The following is a 22,476-nucleotide window of genomic DNA, read 5'->3' on the forward strand; positions in this document are numbered from 1 at the left end:
ACCACTGTAAATTATATTCTAAAGTAGAATGGCAATCATTGGATGCCAGAAGAGAAAAGCACTGCCTTATGTTTGTGTTCAAGGCTCTAGTTCAGGGGTCCCCAACCACCGGGCCAGGGACCGGTATAAACAGGGCCTGTCCCTCATGACACTAATAAGCTTGTCTGTGGATATACAATGAAAAGCCTTATAGGAAATTGCCAATGAAATCCATTCAATATAATGGCAAGTATATTATATCTCTGCTCTTGTCCTGCGTGATAACATAACTGATACGTGCATTATACATGATACGTCATCGCGGATGCGTCACATCAAACACGCTGCTCGCGAAAATGAGTGAAAAACAAAAGTCTGGAGAGCATTTTTGCAAAGGGGAAAAGGCCAAGTGAGGAGCAGACGAGGAGCCAGCGAGGATTTTGGACACGTCACCTGTGCCAGCATTCTGCAACTGCTACGCGATCATCTGTTTTTACTTTTACAAGAGTTTGAGCGCTATTTCCCGCGCCGTGACGGCAACAAGACAGAATTACGGAGCAGACTGGACTTAAACACACTGCGGGGGTCATTGTCTCCCATCACTTCTAGATGGGACCATCTCATTGCACAGAAACACGCGCAGGGACCCCACTGAATCAGCGTGTGGTGAGTTGTAATTTTTATGCACTTATTTTTGCCATATTTATGTGATGAGCTTCCACCAGTCAGAAGAACAGTGAGGACACGTGTAACTGTACCTTATGTTACTCCAATTTGGATCTTTTGGTATGGTACACTTAATAATGTACAAACGCGTCTTTTCCGAGCTGAATCGAAGGGAAGCCTATGCCCCGCCCACTTCTGCGCAAGTTAACCTGACCGCGACATAAGCTGGCACACCGGCCCGTGAAAATAAAACCTACATTATTCCGGTCCGTGGTGCAAAAAAGGTTGGGGACCCCTGCTCTAGTTGACATTTTGCCTGATTATTTATCAAGTTTATTTCACATTAGTTCAGATATTCACCGTTTGAGGTCTCAGGATATTTTATCTTACAATCCCATCGTGTCAACACAGAGACAGGAAAAAAGACTTTCAACAACTTTGCTCCTGTGGAACAAACACAGAGACTTTTAAATTAAATCATTTTATTCCTTTTAATAATGTTAAAGCATTGGTAAATGTGTTTATATAATATTGGATATTGGTTAATTCTATTGACTGTTTTATTTGTGTTTTAGTATCCTATGTTTGTTTGTTTGTTGTTTATTTAGTGTGGAGTTCAGGAACATGAAAAAGAGAACTTTTCTCATTGGGATTTCCCTGTATAAATAAATAAAATGAATGAATGAATGAATAAAAACAAAGATGTAAAAAATGCTTTTGGAAAAATCCCATGAGCCTTTGCCCAGCAACTTCAAGGCCTTCCTCAAGAAGCACAAACATGGGAAGCGGAATCCTTTTTCACAGACATTCATTCTCAGGCTGCACAGTATGTCTCATTTGTAATCAGTCCATGGCTGTGCTGAAGGAGACTAAACATGCTTGTTTTCAAAGCACACGAGAGAGGATCCAAAGAAGTCCAGGGATTTGTTGGCTAAGTTCCGATCCCAGCGTGGTTTCCATGCACGGCTGTCTATCGGCCCAGGACAGCAACACAGGCCCGCTACAAAATCTCACCGCTAATCGCCAAGACGGGAAGATTTCTTACGATCATTTGGGTTTTCGGGGGAGTTTTTAAAGGAATGACTGTCTGTAGCGGCTTCTTTAATGTGCCCTTCCCAGGCACAGGCGTTCTCTCCGATCAGCCTCTCACTCTGACCTGCCGTACTGAAGACATGAGTCAGGTCATTAAGGAACAATTCAAGAACAAACCGTCAGGATTTGCTGTTTTTTCGCTAATGTGTGATGAAAGCATGGACATTTGGCTTTTATGCAAGGTGTAAGTGACAACATGGAAATAACACAAGATCTGGCTGGAGTTGAAACACTTTGAGGGACAACAAAAAGGGAGGGTTTGTTTGGAGCAGTTGGGAGTTGCCTGACCAGCCAGTCCCGCCTACATTCTGTTCAAATGCAGAAGGGTCTGGAATCCAACCCAGTCGCTCCAATTTCCAAAAGGAGTGATTGAGAGGCAGATTAACCAATCAGACAAACACATTGTCCGTTTGTGTCCAAACAAACATGGTGGCTTACGAGGAAAAAATTAAAATAACAGACTGAGTACGTTGCCGACTTCTGCCGAGTCAACAAGTAACTAAACTAAACTAAACTAAACTAAACTCTGTAAATAGGAGGTAAATGAAGTTATATATTGTTCTGAATGTTCCAAAAATATTAGAGAAATGGCACAAATTAGCGGCGGTGGTTGGACTGGTTCATGCTTGGAGAGTTTTTTTGACGCCCCCCAATGGTCCGATTCCAGACCCTTCTGCATTTGAACAGAATGTAGGAGGGACTGGCTGGTCAGGCAAAGTTGGGAGAATACTGGAAAAGTGCAATTTGAGCTGGGTGAAAATAACGGGATAGTGCACCTGCCATGATTGGCAAGAAAGCAGGCCTCGCCATCCTTGTTATCTAGAAGGTTTCCCGATGTGGAGGCGAAATCTGTTGGATTAGGAGACGTTGTGCATGAAGTCATTAAAATAATAAACTGCATACAATCAAAGGGACGTTCACACTGCCAGTTCTGAGCTTTGATACACAATACAGTGATGTATCTGTATCACTGTATCTCTGTATCCGTGATACTGTATCACTTAGCTAGAAATCTGCTGGCTAAGCAGAGGGAAAGTGCTCAAAAGGTTTCTTGATCTGTGCTATGTCATCACCGAGTTTCTGACAACCAAGGGAGGTGGCATCCAAGTCCAGACGTTTGACCACGTGAAGGCCTTTCAAATGAAGCTGGGGCTACTCTGTAAGGAACCTAAACAGAGCGTTTGATCTGTGTTTTGTGGACTTTTGTGGGAAAGTGCTGATGATATGGAGCTATTCTCTCAACCGTACAACATTAGCCCCGACTCTTTCTCAGACCAGATTCAGATGGAGCTGACTGAGTCTCCGTGTGAGTCCTTTTTAACTTTTAACAACTTTAAACCTTAAAAAGTTCAGAATTAGAGGTAACTTGACTGACTCACACCTGGATGACATTTTAACCTTGTTCAGCAAGCTGTAGCTTAACATTGAGAAGCTAGTTCAGGTAAAAGACCAGCTGCATGTGTCTCATAAGTCCCTGCACTTTTGGCCCTCGTTTGGGCAGCCCTGGTCTCAGCAATAAAACTGCCTAATGCCAAACTGTGGAACTACACAAGGCTTAAATATTGCTACAAAAGTTCCCTTTGTGAACATCCTCTCTTCACAATCCAAAAGGCTCTAAAAATTGTATGTGATGTTTCATTCCAACAGATTTTCTCTTTGATCTGTTTGATAAATTCCACATCGGGAAAGAGGACTGTCACCACCCAAATAACAAGTGGCAATGAGGCAGGAGAGCAACAGCTTTGAACTTGAGAAAGAGTGGGTTGAAACGCAGAGGCAGCTGCTGGAGCCTTGCAGAATGAAAAGATGTCACCTCGCTGCCACAACACCCTGGCTGCACTTGAAGAATGTCTCTAAAAATCCAGGATTTATGTGATAATTAAAGCTGCATTTACAAACAGTTACAGAGGCATGACAAATCAAATGTTAGAAATTAGGTAATTGGCAAAATAATTTCAGTGCTGAAATAGTATTAGTGGATGTAGTCAGCCATGAAAGCAGACCGAATGAGGGGAGAGCCACGGATTCCAGTCATTTCACCAAATAATTAGCCTTCTTTAACAACATTAGTGCCTGAGAGAGCACACAGCATGCTAACGCCACAGTCCTCCTCTCCTAAACCCAGGGACAAAATAAGTGTGCAGTTTGCATGGGGTGCTTCAACTTCATGGTCTGCTGCGTAGCTGACAATATGCAAAGTTAAATGTAATGATTAAAATTAACTGGCTGCATGAGGTATTCGAATTTTGGGACAATAAGTACAAACTTGGGAAGGTAGTAATAGAAAACCACAAATTCATATTCTTGTACAAATATTATATGCATGCAACAACAGGTTAATAGGAAACATTTACTCTTCAATTTAAAACGTTAATTTCAAATGGCGGTCAAAGGCCTATATACAGTAACTCCATGTGAGATTCACTGGTTTTGAAAGCAATATCAAAGCTTATGATGTTGCCTCTTATAATTATTTGTTAGGGACCGCCTCCACCAACTTGTCATATTAATCCACGTTTGAAGTCTGTTAGTATTACATATTCGGGCATGTCGCTATGATGGAGCTTGTAGAATACATCAAAACATGGCTGAGGTCACTAAATTGTGAAATTCTCTGGTGGCATAGGGGAGGGGCACAACTTGAAGTGTTGATCTATACTCGACTGCTTTAAAAACCCTGAAGTCAGAGAGGGGTGGGGCCAGCTAAGATAAATTGAGAGGCCGTCCTCCTCAGATTCCCCACAGTGCACTGCGATGGAGAGAAACGGCCTTGTCAGCAACATAAATCACGTCCAGCTGTGCCGCGCGGCCTACACCCTGCAGGTACCACGGATCCACCACTACTCCTTATGTCTGCGTAACAATACCCCAGGATAATTAACAGATTATTTATTTTTGTTGTGCAGCTGTCAATCCCAGGGTTAACAGTCAATTAGAGTCTTTCGATCTATTTTTGTTCCCAAAGCTGAATAGGAGCATGGACACCAGAGCATTTACTTTTGACAACTGTTCAATGTAGGTGTAATTGATATTGATTTTGGCCAGTGGTCTCACCTTGCTGCGTGGTCATTAGCCTCCGCTTTGTGCTGCGCCACTGTCGGGGGCATGATAGGAGATGATTACCAAAGAGATCATTTTACACCGCACCATTAATGCACAAAACAGATTGAGGAATCAGGGAGGTTAAAATGATTTGCCTCAATCCGTCTGCAAAATTCATTATGGAAGTCTCTGGAGAACTTGAATTTGATGTAGTTTTCTTTTCAATATTCCCATGCTTGAGGTTGGCAAGAAAGGTGCACTAGGTGGAGGTATTACAATGACTGTATACAGTATGGCAGTAAAGCTATCCACATATGTTGCATTTGTTCAGTTACAAGTTTTTTAGTTGTTGCTAAACATCAGTGGTGTAAAGAAAAGTACAAATGTAAAGGTACAATACATTACTAACAAAATGAGTATAGTAGATCATTTTGACTTCTACTTTGTAACATTTGAGAACAAGTATCTGCACTTTTACACAATTATATGTTTTACTTATACGCTCCAGGTGATAATGAGCGGGGTTGGCCGTCCTCAGATGTGAACAGTAACTTTGCCGTGTGTTGTCTCTCTCCCTTCAGTTTCATGCCATACTGTGGAACATTCTTGGCAAAAATGATAACATTTCCACCAAGAAAAACAGTTAATTGACCTATTTAAAAAGGGAAACTACATTTCTTATACAGTATAACTTGCTTCTCAGTGCAGTGGCTGAGTTATTGCTTCCTGTTTGAATGTCTTAAGCCAAAAGTGGTCAATAATCACCTCTCAAACGCAGGTTGTGCTCAGAATTGAACCTTTCTTAAAGCTATTACTCTGAGCTAAATGTAACAACACTGTCTTGACCTAGAGTAATTGATATGTCAAAAATGTACAAGTACAGTTTGTATGAGCGAGTCGCGTTTATCCTGCAATACACAACAACAGCGTGTAATCTCGGAGGACACCCGCGCTACTGATGCCTGCAAGAGTAAATGTAGTGGAAAATCTGCCTTTTTGATGCAAAGGTGTCTTGATGAAGCAGCTGATTGAAAAGCTCTTAATTCCCCCCTGTGGATGTGCATGTGATTGTGCTGTAATTGCAGTGCGAGTTGAGGGACCAAACACTGTCCATGTGCCGGGTTCTCTGAGGGTTCCGAGGACACGAGCTGCATATGAGGCGTCCTTTAATTACAAATTGCTCTCCCCGTCGCAGATATTCCTCTCTCCACATGCACTGAGGGGTCCCTTCAGGAATAAAGAGCACACATGTTCTGCAAGAAATTGTCAGAGGAACCAAGATGGATTACTCGTGCTGCGCTGGCGGATTCTCACTTTGAAAAATGATATCAGCCACGGTCCCGCAGATAAAAATAATCCCGGGTGAGCGCTACACAGGACGCACATGGCCAGAGAGTGCCCAGGTCTAATCTGAGCACACATCAGAGAATCACTTTATCTGCAGACAGCGCTATAGCAGAGTATTTAGGCAATTCCAAGCCCAGGAAATAGGCTGAGAAATATTGATGGGTAAATAAATATTGCAGTTACAATTATAGCAATATGCCCACATGTGATAAGAGGTAATATATATATTGCATCTTTTATAAGGTCAAAAATGTTTTACAATTAAAATGTTTGAAATATACATAACATTTTGTGTTTTTCAGTGGTTGAGCCTATTTTAAAGATACCTAAATTCAGAAAACCAACACTAACATCTAATTTTATTTGTATTACCATTATTTCCACAGTACCTTTCTCATTAAATTACATGTTGTAAAATAGTAACAAGTTTTGTAAAACAAAGTGTGAATGAACGTGCTGTCTTCTGCAAAGGGAGAGTCTTACAATTGACCTCCACTCAAAAATCCCGATGCAAAATATGTACTTTTACATTCAAATAAAAAAAAAAAGCCCTTTTCTTCTCTTCCATCTAAGCCTTGTATTTCCTATACATGTAAAGCAGCAACCAAGATGGTCAGAGAAACAAGAACGTTCTCAATGTGTGTAAATGAGGAATTAGTGTTTGTTGATTTCTACACTTCTACTGTACCTGTAGTGTCGGTCACCCGTGTCTGTTTTGTTTTATGCAAAATTTTGTACGCAGAAGCAAAGGTACCTTTTTGTTACAAGAAAACACATATTTTGTAGTTATAACAATCTGGGTAGAGACACAGCATAATGTTTTAGTTTTAATGTTGTCACAAAATGTCACAAAATATAGAATGAGACTGAAGAGACAATTGACCACCATTGATTATGTAGACATCACAGGAAATGTGGGTATACAAGGGGAAAAAATGTATACTAGGGGCGCACTGATAAATCAGCCCAGTATCAATATCGGCCAATATTCATGTCATTGGGTAATATTGGTACAGACCCTTTCTGCTGCTATATTCTAACAAAACAGGCTGTAAAGTTTAAGCCAGTCTATTTTGAGTCAAATGACAAAGACTTCTAAAAGCTCTCCTCCTCCTTTCCTCCTAAACAATCAGTTTAGACATGTTTACTCCAGATGAGTTTAGTGTAAGAGGTTTGAGAAGGAGAGAAGCGATTGTGTGTCGCTGCTGTTGTTACAGGAGGAGGAGACTCGGACACGATGATGACACACGGACTGGAGAAGTTCAGAGAGAGGCTTGATAAGCTAAAGAAAAAATGAAATTCACAGAATGGGAAAGTGTGAAGGCTAATTTTACTTGAATGAGCAATTATCATACTATAGCCTACTCATATCTAAACATAGTCCTAAATAATTCAAACTACTTCTTTTGTTCCCAAAGCACGGTATTATGTGTTGTAACTGGTTCTACACATCTCAAAATAGATTTGATCTTTAATTAAAAAAAAAAAAAAGAATTTGTTTACAGCAGGCATGTCCAAACTACGGCCCGGGGCCAAATGCGGCCATCAGACCAATTTTTTTTGGCCCTCCGGCTTCCTGCTAAGTTGGTCCAAACAACATTTTTTTTTACTTTTTACTGTAAAATTGGAAAAATTCAAGAATTATACTATCATGCAATGTTATAAAACAATGTCAAATGCAACATTTTGAATGATTCACTTCATTGTCGGGTTGTTTGTGGCCATGGGTTAGTCCTTATATGTCGTCATACACAGTCAATGAGATTATTCAAACATCAGCTGTGGTGGATGAGTCAGAGACATGTTTGGATAAATAAAACATTTGCAGTGTGCTGTGGATTTGAGTGTTCACTCTTGACAGTGGTGTGCAACTTCCAGGCTCAGTTCAGCTCTAATCCTGGGCATGCTTTTTCAGAGGCAAATCCTGCTCCTTCATGTGGCTCTTTATGGATACAGACGTAGGGAAAGGGAGTATTCTGGATAGTTTTTTTTTCATCAGGTAGTGGCACAAAATGTTCTAAAGGGCTAAGAATAGTAGACAACTTTGACTTATTTTTTAAGAACTCTGATAACGTGCCTCCCTGTGTTGATAATACAAAATTGTTAAGTTTATATGGGTAAACTGGCATTCTGAATTACCACCAAATAGCCTTGTACATGCAGTCTTTTCCAACATAACCTGGTACCTGGTATAAGTAAAATGTACAGGTTTGGAATTGCCATTATTTTAGGCTCTTACAGCAAATTGGACACACATTTGTCTGGGAAACAGGGTACAGCCCTTTGATTCTCTAATCTCCATCTACGTACTGTATAAGGTGAGGCTGAAGCAAAGCAGTGCCACATTGAGTTTGTTAAACAGGAAATCAAATAATAAAATAATATTCAGCACAGATTAGCAAAATACCAGTCCCTTATCTTAAAATTAACTTTGTAAAATCATAGCACCTTCAAGGCAGTATTTTCAATGAATTAAAAAAGATTTCTAACGGTTTTAACAGCATGCCACCGCAACCAAATTTGTCCCTGGAACAGCAGCTTGCCTCATACGGTTCATTTAATAAAAGCCACCCAGAATACACCTGTTTCCATGCAGGGCTATTAATTCACCCCAAAATGATGTGACAAGATACTTGATGAGACTTTATTAAAAGCTTGCTTAAAAATAACACCATGAGCGCAGATAAAACGATAAGTGAATTAATCCAAAGTTGGCCGCCCCAGCCTGCTGCACAGTTTGGGAAATTTCCTCGACACTGATTCTACGTGGAGGGCGTCTGGCACAGCAGATGGGCCTATAAACGGGATCACACCACCAGACATCTCTCATCAATGTGACAGACGTGCTGATCCGCTCTGCCAGTGGAGGATAGATATGTATTACGCATAGGGGCGAGTGTGTATTGCCATAGAGCTACTTCATATTAAGCACTAAATCGACTTTTCGACTAACTGGACACAGTGGCTTCTAAATGCTTCTTTAAGATTGCACTGTAGATACTTGTTGTCACCACTCCAACAGAGCGAGGACGGCGATGACCTCTACTCTGATTAAAGTCACAATCACAGTCATTTATCTGTCAGAAATCAGACAAAAGTGAAACTCCTGGGTTTATTTGTGATGAATATATCCATGACTGAAGGCAAGGGCTGTCATCTCTTTGTTTTTTACAATAGTCATGCATTTTGCATCAGGAAGTAATAATCACAACTGCAAAACTGCTTAATGAAAAGGAGTCAAATGTCAAAATACTCTACTCTTACCCCGTTTTAAAATTGAACAAAGAAGATTGACTAAAAATACAATACATTTGACCTAACACGATAAACAGCACTATAAATGTTATAACACACAAGAAAAAAAAACATGTTTCATTCTATCCTGAAATACTGGTCAAAAGACACTTGACATTTCCAAAACAGGCAAAATTCTGTCTCCATGTTTACTGGGCACGTACTAAAAGCCGAGGCTGTATTTGTTCATGCACAAATAAACACACATTTAAATGAAGGGGATGAGTTCCAGAAAGATTATAGGCCCAAGTCTTATCATCTCTGACCAAGCCAGCCACATTTCTGAATGTGAACACAAGCCAAACAGGACACCAAAATGCTGCTGCACAGGACACTTCCTTATTTACAACCATGTATTTTATTCTACAAAACTAATTGAAGAATTGACAAAACAGATACAAATAATGCGCTGCTTTCGGCAATTAACTCAACAATTTTAGAACCTCAAAAACACAACTTGCTGCAAATTAAGTTTTTTTTTTTTTTTAACTCCATTTATATGCAAATATGATTCATACCCCACCCACTTTTAATCCTGAATGGTACTAATCTGCACCTCCGTTGTGATTTGCATGTTTGTTTAAGAGGGGCTCTCATTTATTTCAATAGAGATTAATAGAAAAGCCTCACTATAAAAATATAATATAAAGTAGGTTTCAGTAGTCATGTGCACCAACAAGTTAATCATGCACGCGTTCTCCATGTGGCTGCTGTTGAGATGGGAACCCTATGGAAAGAGGTAAAATTAATAACAATGCCTGTGGCAACTTCCTGAAAAATGGAATATTACAAGCCACAGCTCATTTTAATAGCATTCATCTGATTCTATGCAGACAAGGAGAAATGTGTCTGACAAGAAAATTAGTCTGGCTTTTGAGAAAATCCTTCCAACTTTATTGGAAACAAGGTGCTTGAGCTGTCAGGATGATGAAAAGTATATTTGAGGTTTTGAAGTGTAAAAACAAATGGATGACCTCATAGATCACATTTCTGTGAAAAGTTAAAATGAAGTTGAGTCCTCTCCACATATGTGATTTGACTCCAGCTGAGGTCAACTGTGTACAGTCCCAGCAGCCTAGGGTAGATAAGACCCCTCCCCTGTGTCCCCTGAGCCTTCTGCAGGAAAAAAACATGGGCTGCCGTTATGAAGATGGATTACGCAACTGCTGACACCCGTCTCTTTCCTGTTCAAGCCTCTGTGGAGCGCTAACGCAATTAAAGCAATTAATCTTCAACAAAAGGGGTTCACCACTAGTCTCTGATAGTTTCTCACCTCTCCCCACAGGTGCACAGCTGAACAGAGCTGCCAACACATGCCCACTTGCAGAAATAACATATGAACTTTTGACACTGAACTGTGCCTATTTTGTATTCATATGTTATTTTTAACAGATACCACAGCCATTTATTGACAGAAATATTCTGACCTTTAAAGGTGAAGTGTATTTATTTTAATCACAGGCAACGGTGCTTTTGATTTGAAGTGTTCATAATATGCAGTGGCAGTCCCTCCTTCAACAGTCTTCTTTGTACCATGAATATGCTATTAAAAACATCATGTTAAAGCCTCACACACTTACCACTGTTGACACAATGTTATTTCATTTATTTTGCAAGTTTGTGTGTGAATAGCATGTCCTGCTACAACTACTACAACTGAAGTGATTAAAGCAGACTTGCCTGATGTTACCTTTGTGTTACCTTTGCCGACTATAGCGCCATAAAACTGCTTTAAATGAGCAGCAGTTACAAGAGACGCGTTTAATTATCACACAAACAGATGCAAAACACTTTCACAAGGATGGGAGGATAAGGGAGGTTTGGATATATATTTGAAGCGTCTTAAAACTCCATCTTCTACTAAAAATACCAGTCCTTACCACGCTGTGGATATCGCTCCATGTAATATACTCTACAGCTGTTGACTTTTTAATTACCAATCTGCTCTTCATTCGCCTAATTCTGATAGCTGCACCGGTGGCCATTTATTTACACCGATGGCAACATATGTTTTAACTTCAAACACACTTGTAGGGTACATCTCTGCATATATTTATATCATGCACTCAAATGATCTCAACTGGTGGGAAGTAGACCTATACAGTGTTGGATCACTTTTACAACTACTTTTGCTTAATGGACAAGATAAAAAATTACGCTTCAGTTTTCAGCAATGTCACAATCACCCGCCTCCAAAGCCAAAAAGTTTGAAGTAATGCAATAGTGTGAACAATAAAGGCATTTCATTATCTAATTCAAAACCTTTGAGTCATGACTGTGTGGCTTAGGGCAAGTGAAGGGCACAGCAGTCAGAAAACAATGCAAATGTCAAGCCAATTTGTTTGACAGGCAACAACAATGCTTTGTATATATGCAAAATATGGCAAGAGTGAGTAGAGAGTGCTGATGTCACAGCAGTCGTGCTTTAGTAGTGACACCTAATGGATGACCCTAGACTGAAAAAAGACAACACTCTCTCTTGGTTATGAGACTTGTGCTTGTGGCATGCACCAGGTCTAAGGGTCACACAAGGCCCTTAGATGCCCCCTTGCTCGACATGGCAATACAAGATGTCACAGGGAATGACACACTTGAGAAGTATTTATAATATGGGAGAATCACACACAATATAATTTCTTTGTCATCACCTCTTCTGTGGACAGACATCAAACAAATGTAAACATGTTAGATAACTTCCAAATAATTACTACCAACGGCAAGTTTAATGTCTAGAAATGTGTCAGAAGGGCTGGACAGGGAGAAAATAATTGGCCCTGGACTTGTTGGCCTGGACCAGCCTGCCTACGTCACCACCGGCATTTATTTGTATACACATTTTAAAGCAAGCTGATCTTTTCAATAGGATAAGTTTACTCAGCATATACCTGCTTGTCAATGCTCGATCACATCAACTCTGGGAAGCTACACAGGACAGGGTCCTGTTAGTACTTGGATGGGAGACCACTGCAACACCAAGTGCCACAGTGGGAGGCAAGAGGAAACTTTAGTGTACTTTTGTGTATTTATGTAAGACACTTCGCCCTGACACCCTTGAGTGCCTTGAAGATGGAAAAGTGCTATATAAATACACTTAAATATGATATGTATATTAATTCAAATGTAACTGCAGGGATTTGGTCCATAACAGGACTGCTTTTTGGTTCAAGTGTATTTTAGATAATAATTATGCTTGGACTGGTCTGTTGTAGCAAACTTGGCCCAATTTATTGTTACCTACACCCAAATGCTTTTAGGCTGTATATGTGTATGTAAATCTATGTATTTTTTTCAATTGGCCTTACATGATAAGAACTATTATGCAAATACGAAAATGGGGCTGTGGCATGGTGAGGGGGATGGTGCTCCTGCATCCAGCATTGCTCTGTCAGCTCACATGGCACAGACTGGACCATGTCTGCGGGAACTAGAGCAGAGCATAAGAGAAAGCTGATTGAGAGTGGGCTGTTGAAGTGCCATATCAGGACTCTGCATTGTGTTGCGCAAGTCTGTCTGTCAGTGACTGTCCCAAAAGGGCACCGGCCCACCAGAAAAACCCCGGTAGCCAGTCTGTCATCCAGTCAGGCCTGGTCAGCACCATTCCAACAACCACAATTCACTAAGTGGTTCCCAACTCGGGTGCGGGGGCCACTGTGTTAGCGTAACTGCATTATTTAAAACAACAGATGATAACAAGCTCTACAGACTAATTATTTTCTGAAAGGATTTGAAATGTATCTATGACTTGTAATTGTTAGGTAAAGTATTTTGTGTTTTGTGCAGTGGTCTTGGTTATGGCTCCCTTAAAAAGAGTTTAGTTAGTTTAGTTGGATACATTTTAAACAGTGCCCCTCCATAGAAAATTCCCTACTTCATTGCATTTGAAAGAGAGAATGGCCACATAAACAATTGTTGATTTTATCTCTATTTCATCTAATGAGTTACTTTATCTAATGAAAAGCTTTGCAGTCTTACCTGTTGGTCTCTCGCACTGGTTCACTGCCCTTACGCCAGGATATGACACCCCAGGGTGACATCTTTGGGTTGCACTCAATGAGAATGTCACCACCCACCTTCACCAGGGTCTGGCTCTTTAGCTGACTGTGGGAGAAGTCTGGAGCCACAGCTAAGACAAAAGAGAAAGAAACATTGGCACATCTGCTTTGGTCCACATAGTTTTAGAATGAATGAATTGTACAAAAGTATGTTCATAGATATTATGTGCTTACATGGTTGAATTAACTAGTAATCTGTCAGAAATGTCATGGAATGCTAGCTGTTTCAAGTTCCTTTTCTCCACATGTTTTTGTGTTTTCTGTGTGCCAACCTGATGTAGTTTGTCAGTCAAATTATGCCATCTCTTGGTACCGGTAATCATAATCCTTTATAGATTTCACTTTTGCAAAGGCTAGAATTGTGACCCAAAAATCAAACCCCTCAATAAGCAATAATATTCTTTCACATTTTGAAACAAGTCTGAACTTTACACGACATAGAAAACATGAAATGTGGTAAATGCAGTAAATGCAGTAAACTATGCACTACATTTAATATTCGGCTGCAAGAGAATGGTTTGCACAGTGGAACCCTATCTACTCTATGCCATTAGAGTAAGATCCTAGATGACAATAACATCCTCTTATTTTGTGTACTACAAACTGATAAACATACATATTTAGGGTGACTAATAAACTGTTGTATGTAGTGAAAATGGCTCCCACTTGACTGTCCTCTGTGGCATTGACCAGAGAGCAGTGAACAGACAGATTCCAATCAGTGTGAGAGGAGGGACACGCTGGCGCATGAATAGGGAATGAGCGAGGAGAGTGACAGGGCTGACAGGGCAGAAGGTCCAGGCAGCTCGACATAGCGGCGCAGGCATAAATCAGTGTCAGATGCACCATTCATCTTATAATTAATGGTTTTCAATTAGTGGCCAATAAGAGAGAGGCCGGAGGTCATTGTCCGCCTTGTGCAGCAGGAACAAACTTGAACATAAATGTAGACAAATGCGTGTTGTTCACTGTTCTATGTGTCAAGGCCAGAGAGTAATAGACATCTCCTTGTATGTATAGCTGCAAGTGAAAGCTAAACGAATGAACGTCAGAAAGAGAAAAAAAAAGAGTCTTTTATCACAACATGGAACATACATTGAGGGTAACTATACACACTGGGGAACAGTTCAGTTTAAACAAAATGTGACCACTTTGGCTCATTTGCTATTCAGGATATTGATCTATATTTATTTTAAGTAATCTCAAATAATCAGCTGATAAAACCAGTATGCAAACAAAAACGATTAAAATATATATATATATATATATATATATATATATATATATATATATATATATATATATATATATATATATACATATATATATATATATATATACATATATATATATATACATATATATATATACATATACATATATATATATACACATACATATATATACATATATATATATATATATATATATATATATATATATATATATACATATACATATATATATATATATACATATACATATATACATATATATATATATATACATATATATACATATATATATATATACATATATATACATATATATACATACATATATATATATATATACATATATATATATATATATATATATATATATATACATATTTATACATATACACATATATATACATATATATATATATATATATACATATTTATACATATATATATATACATATATATATATATATATATACATATTTATACATATACATATATATACACATATATATATATATATATATATTACATATATATATATATATATATATATATATATATATATATTACATATATATATATATATATATATATATATACATATATATATATATATATATATATATATATATATTACATATATGTATGTATGTATGTATGTCCATTTTAATCAGGAACAATTGAATTTAGGTAAATATCATTCACTTCTGGGGATCTTGACACAAACTATCGACGTCAGTGCAACCTTACAGTCTTACCTATAACTCGGAGCTCAGCGTTGGAGTACACCTCTCCGTGCTTGTTCCCGGCCACACACTGGTACATCCCGGTATCAGACAGGGTCAGTCGGCTGATGGACAGAGCCCCGTTGATGACCTGTACGCGCTCCTATGGACACGGACACATGACATTAATACGCTTTATATTGCCCAAACTCATCTGCATAAAAGCAGGCAGCCAGTGAATCATGCCGTGGCACTGACAGACGTGGCCATAAATCTGGGTTTTCATCACTAATGGAGGAAAGGCTGGGGTGGATGGAGGCAGGCTAGCAGAAAATGACCCTAATCAATCTGCATGTTTATGAGAGGAATATAAAACCTATTTCTGTCTGTGGCTGGAGCATGCGGCCTTTTCCCCTTCAGCGGGAGGGCGAGGAATATTGTTAACAACCAAGGTAGAGTGTACTGTGAAAATTGCTTTTCTGACAGGTATGCCCTACACATACTAAGTGCCCTGGTTATCCTTCCTCCTGTTTGCACTATGGTAAGAAAGACAGCATTGCATGGTGCATGGGGAATGAACACATACCATAACCATAACCACAACAGCCATATCAACTATATATAAGAATGTTTCCATTATTTTACTAAGCAAAATCCACTTTAAAGAGCTTTTTACATTGTTACAGTGTTTACTCATATTTAGTTTCCTCAAAGGTGCATTTTGATTCCTGCATATTTGAATAATCCTGTACTGTCCTGCAACTGAGGCTCAATCCTACCCACATCTCTGTACATAGTTTCAATGATTTGTAAAATAATGAAGACTCAGAGCGACAGGGTTCTACAATGCCGTATAACCGCTGCTTTCTAAGAGGAAATGCCACACTGAAGAGGCGGGGCTTATCACTGTTCAAATCAGTTCTGCAGAATTAAAAATGAAGTGAAGGCTAAACTGTTTTAGATCAAAATTTTAATCCGGATTTATAATCCGGATTTTCCGGATTATAAATCGCGCCTTTTTCATAGTTTTGGCCGGGGTGCGACTTATACTCCAGTGCACCTTATATATGATATTATTCGTTATTTTCACGCTGGCAACAGCATTTCACATGTTGATTGTTTTCACACTGACAACCGCAAGGGGGCGCTCTAGGCTCTAAGCGACGCAGAAGAAGATTCTGCACTTCCTCTACCTCCAGAGTTTGCGGAGTTGTTTATAAGTGACACAGAGGAAGAAGAATTCAATGAATTTAGTGATTTGGGGTAAAACTGTTCTTTATGCTAAATATGTTACTATGTTAATATGTTACGTCAACATACCAGACACTTACAACAGTTCGTTGTCTGTGCGTCATGTAGCTGAAGGTGTTACGTTAGCATACGTAAAACTATTCACCATGTTCTCTAATCTGTTATTATTTTAAATTGCATTTCAAGATGAAATGTCTATTCTTGGTTTTGGATTTAATCAAATAAATGTCCTCAAAAGTTCGACTTATATATGAACAAAATGTAAAATGTCTACTTATGTTATAGTTATTACTACTAAGTATCTGAAAAAAGCATAAAATGTCTCCTGCAAAATCTTCAAATTTAAAAGCAGACTAATCATAGTCTGTTTGCTCTTTCCACAGTCAGCCAATCACAGCCAATTTTCTCACTCTGTGTATCAGACAATACTTTTGACGACTTTTCAATGACCCTTTCAATGTGTTAATGAATGCTGAGAGCACAGTTCCACCTGCTGTCACTGAGCTTAAACCATCAGCCTTTTTCTGGATGGCTAGGCCTGATGAGGTGAGCTAAACTATATCAGCGAACCATGTAATCCCCATATGCTTTCAACGGCTTCAAATTCACTCCAGTGTTAAGAGCTTAAGCACTTTTCATACATCTGTGTCACCACAGCATGTCAACCCATGCTTCATCCGCTACGTCTTCCTCAGGCCAACCCATAATGTCATTAAAAGGCTCCTGCAGAGGTGACCGCCAGCCTGAACTCTCGTCACAAGGGATAAAAGTGTTAAAAGAGAGGCGATTGTCCTGACTAAAAGATCATAAAGTAATCCGGTATTAGAACACGTTTTGACTTTATTTCCACAACGCTGCGGTTGTTCAGGGGCAGATATCCCTGCTGGCAATGGAGCCAAATTGTCAAGTATATCAGTCTGCGCCAGGGCAAGCTCTCTCGTTTATGGACGCTATTAATTAAGCTTGACGGTACTCTCAAATCAGCAGTTTTTCATTCTGGGACCTAGGGGTGCCATCTGCTCTCCTTGTGCTGAGATGGAGCAATAGAGATAGCCATTTAGAAACAACACAGTTTTCATTTGATTAGTGCAAAAATATTTAAATAATGAACTTTGTGACAGAATGAGATTGATACTGCAAAAAACAAAGCCTGTTTAATTAGATGGGAGAATGAGATTTGGGTACTACTTGTTCTTGTAGTTATGGTGGAAAGAACAGTCAGCTACTTTAAATGAGGAAGTGGTGACCTCTCATTATTCCATTCTAAACTTAAAAAAAGCAAAGATCACGCTTCAATAAAAATACTGTGTCAAGCCATTCATGTATAGTCAACTGAATGGCTGATTTTAAATTGTTGAATGTTTGTACTTGGGCAATTTCACAGTGCAAAGTCAGCGTTTGGTTGCTTAGTGACCATTACCTTATTTGTGCAGCTCATTCAATGTGAATGAAGTCCCATTTCTGGCAATGCATTCTGTTATGCCAATAATGACAAAGACTTGACTTATATCAATGTGTATTTTTGTGATTAGTGGTTGTTGTCAGAAAAACTGTTGGACCAGAATGGCAGCCCCATTTACGCCAGTCCGACCTAAGGGAGGTGTGGTTACAGAAGCAGAAGCTAATCGGGCGGGCACTGACTGCTTTAAGATTAATGCAATGTAAAGTGCCTTTTAGTAACTTTTGGAGACAAATATATATCTAATGTCAACTTTTATAAATTACACATGCAGTTTGTTTTTTATGAGTCAAAACTAAGTGCCACCTTAACCTTCCTAATGCTTTGTACATTATTTAAAGTGAGGAGTGAAAGGTCTCAATTGATTAAGTGTAATAAATAACACACAAATGCCGTGTCCTCTTCCCACTGCTCCTTACATCACTGACCTTTCGCTCTTCCACTCATTAGGCCTGTGTGGTTAATGGTGGCATTTCAAACAATGTAACACCTTTGCTGATTAATCCGACCACCCATGCATTCTGAGCACTACAATTTATTATTGGTTCTGTGTGGAGGAAATGAGCTGTGCTAAAATCAAGCCCCGTCACTGTAACCTTTCATCATGCCTGGACTGCCACACAAACACTAAGCTCGCATTACCTTTTTGATCAAGCACTTATGATCTCAGGTAATTGTTAGACACAAAAAGCGCATGAAATTCAACCTCAAGTTTGCAAATACATAAAAAAACAGGAGGATTATCAAGTGGTGGAGACTTGTGTTAGAGACTTCTGAGTTAGATGCCCAGGTAGCATGTTATGCCTGATTTTAAGTAACTCAGTTTTAGACCAACAAAACTACATTGACAACCCTAAAGCTTCTTGATGACAACAATGAGTTCAAAAATGCAAAAATGAGGATACAACCAAATGGATCGCCGATCCTAGCAGAACACCGAAAGTTACGACAAGAATCCGGGACTGCTCAAAAAGGACACCAATGAGTCTTAAACACCGATGGAGACATTAATGGGTAAAATAATGGACCAGCTGGAGGAAAGACTGTCCACCGCTGAAGAGTAACAGGGAATACAGAAGCATACAGAAAGAAATAGCACTAGCATACCTGTTGAACAAAGATGGAATTGTTTAGCGGCAATGCATTGAGTGAGTGATGATGAGTGTCTGAGGGTTCTAGTCAGTAAAGCAGGGCAAACAAAAAGCTGAATGACATCCTTGTTCTTATTCCGCTTATCAACAGCATTTTCTGGGGCATGACTAAGTTGTCATCGCCTTCACTGAAGATGTGGGGCTCACAGATTACACAGCATTCAGAAAACAAGTCAACATATGGACAATAAACAGATTTTCTCTAATAGTTCAAATACATTTATTTTTCAGTTCCAGGTTACTTTGTACTACTGTACAAAGCAACTACTATAGCTCAAGGAGGGATGTATTAGTGAGATGGGCAAAGGAAAAATGCATGGTAATATGAGGTATGAGGTAATACCGCAGGAAACATAACGCCATACAAACAGTGAAATACTGATCAATCTCCTCTAGTGGCTCTATGACTCCTTTTTTGCAGAATGACATAAATTAAAATAATTCCTGTTTATTTATTAGGCGCAAGCTGTGTCTGGATGTCTAATCAGTCTTCTACAGCCTTGTTTATACACTCTATATAATGCTATTTAACGCATACTAAATTGTATTTTAGTAAAGTTCAGATTGGAAGTCAGCTTTGAGCAGCGGTGGCTTAAGATTAATAAAACCATTTGGCAAAGAGAGATTTTATGCAAGATTGCCAAGCTGTTTCAGAGTATGTTCCCTCTTACAGAACATGAAACATCCATAATACATAGACTTGTTAGCAAAACAAAGTAGTCACTGTCTAATTACAACAACAAATGCTTATTCAGTATCCTCATATATTACAGCATGAGATGCAATGTGCTGAAAAGAAAACTGGTAACATTTGTCAGCTTAAAGCACAGAGAAGCTTTGGAAATACATTCTTCAATCCCACATTTGTGCAAAACGACTTCAATTGGAGAGCCATCCATTATAAAGTAGGTTCATATGAGTTCAGATTTTAAAGTGGATTTCTGAAAATAGATTTCACCAATATATTTGTATTGTCTTTTTTCTTGATAAATCAAAAAATAAAATTGTATTAGGTGGACAAAAGTCAATGCTTTCCTCCTTATTTTTTACATTTATTTGGTTTTGTTTACTTTTCATTAATAAACTATGACAAAAACGTTTTATCATTGGACTTGCTCACCTCGGTCGACTCCAGGTTCTCTCCGTTCTTCATCCATCGGTAGGACGGCTTGGGTTTCCCTGTGGCTTTACACTCCCACACCAGAGAGTCATCTATGAGCTTCTGGACATCCTGGGGTTTCTCCGTCAAATGAGGAGGAGCTACAAAATATACAGTTAAAGTGAGAATGAGAGGGGTAAATATCTCTATGACCACAGAGCATTTATACAGTACATACAAGTACAGGCCGATCAGAAACCAAAGCAACGGCGTCGGGTTGTAAATATAATTGTCTATGTTGTAATACAGCAGATGCTTTCAGTTCAACATATATGTTTCACAATGGAGCTGAGAAACAGTTTGATTCAATATCTGCTAATTGTACATCTGTCTGATTATTAATATTACTGCCAAGATAAATTATACGGTGCTATGAAGAAGACAATTGACAGAGTGTGAAAAATAAAATATGAATCTAAATAAGTCAAGAAACCAAGTTATGAATACGTTATGGGATGATTTCAATTGAAAGGATGCAGAAGATAAATTACATAAAAATGGATTTAATATTTGTGTAAAAGGCAATGCAAAACTATCAGAAAACAACATGCAACTGCATAACAATCCTAACAATAGCACTAGAGAGAACAATTCGTCATGAAAAAAGTGTCTCAGAAGAAGCAGGGTAATTAACCAATATCCAGTTTACCATAAACACCTGAAATCAGACTAAGCTCCTGCATAACTATCAAAGTGACAGATGAAGATGAAACTCTTTTATGGAGAGAAACAACATAGTGAGCCAGCCGGCTTATGGAAATTGCTACTTTTCTGGAACAACAATCATTTTTATGTTCACATTTGAACCTGGTCTGCTTCCATTTTCAGCCTGGAAACACAGACATATACAAGGTAATATGTAATTTTCACCCTGGTCAGGCTGTCATCTAATTAACAGCATTTGGGGAGGCCACCAAATAATTTGCGATTGCACAGGCAATGACATTTGAGGGGTTGGATTTGTTCCATAAAACATTTCTAGGTAATCACACAAAAGTACTGTATGCCTAAGATAAAACTACAATTTTAGCATCCAATTGTACATTTTTATGACAGCATTTATAGTTCATTAGAACTCCCAATGATGTATTTTTAGTGGTGTCAATTGTCAATTGGTGAAATTTATTCATTTAAATATGTTAAGTTTTACATCCCTGGTGCGCTAAAGCAAAGTGATAAAATGCACATCATATTACATTGCTTTGATTACGCTGGCATAAATCCAACACATTCAATGCAATCTAGGTAAATTATGGTATAATTAAACTGGAGGAGAGCCGATTTATGCTGTATGTCACAGCTAACTCAAGGATGGTTAACGTTTATGTGTGGTAGCTGGAGGGGCAGGTCGGTGTAGGTCAGCGAGTGGCAGGAGTAATGGCTGAGCACACTTTTCCATTCATTGCATTGCACCGAATGCCATTCTCAAGGACCCGCCTCAGTGAAGGCTCCTCACTGACAGGGCAAACTCTCCTCTAATTGCCTCCTGCTGTACTAGATTTCACCTATGATTTAAGTGCAGGGAAAACTGATAAGTGCAAATGTATGTACATAAATGTCCTAATGCATCAGATACAGTGTGTGTGTGTGTGTGTGTGTGTACATTTATAATAATTACGTTGCAAAGTCATTGGACTGCTGCATGATATGGCAACATGTTAGCAAAGGAAACTTCCTCTGACCTTCTTTCTGGTTCATCATTGTTTTCATGTAAAGGAGTTTTAGCTCCATCTACTGCGATAAATGTTTTTCATTTTTCATGTATTTACAGCCGGCTTCTCCCTTCCAGGTCTCAGCACACAGTTGTACTGATTGTGATTAGACGAGAGAAATTCACGAAACAAGTCTGATGATGATTAATGGACTTCAAAAACTGCAAGATTCTCAAAGCCACACCACAGATTGCGAAAACGGCAGTTATCGAGGAATTACAGAATAGTGTTCTTTGACAGTCGGAGGGGAGTGGATTTTCAAACCGGTTTTAATCAAACTAGCGCGATTGAAGCTAAATGCTACTCCAGGTATGTTTT

At 38.9% G+C, this 22,476-nt stretch overlaps 1 protein-coding gene across 2 annotated transcripts in view; it reads right to left on the bottom strand.

Moving 5' to 3' along the window:
- cntn4 (contactin 4) overlaps positions 1–22,476 on the bottom strand; it is a 139,431-nt gene that overhangs the window by 35,369 nt on the left and 81,586 nt on the right. For both annotated transcript variants that reach the window (XM_072451880.1, XM_072451879.1), the window contains exons 8-10: positions 20,408–20,547; positions 15,460–15,589; positions 13,393–13,543 (exon numbers count right to left, since the gene is read on the bottom strand). In XM_072451880.1, coding sequence (XP_072307981.1) covers positions 13,393–13,543; positions 15,460–15,589; positions 20,408–20,547 — 421 coding nt within the window. The remainder of the gene's footprint in view (positions 1–13,392; positions 13,544–15,459; positions 15,590–20,407; positions 20,548–22,476) is intronic.

This window comes from Eucyclogobius newberryi, unplaced genomic scaffold (genome assembly GCF_026437365.1).
Source record: "Eucyclogobius newberryi isolate DKJ021-1_F unplaced genomic scaffold, fEucNew1.0.hap1 SCAF_19, whole genome shotgun sequence".
NCBI lineage: Eukaryota > Metazoa > Chordata > Actinopteri > Gobiiformes > Gobiidae > Eucyclogobius > Eucyclogobius newberryi.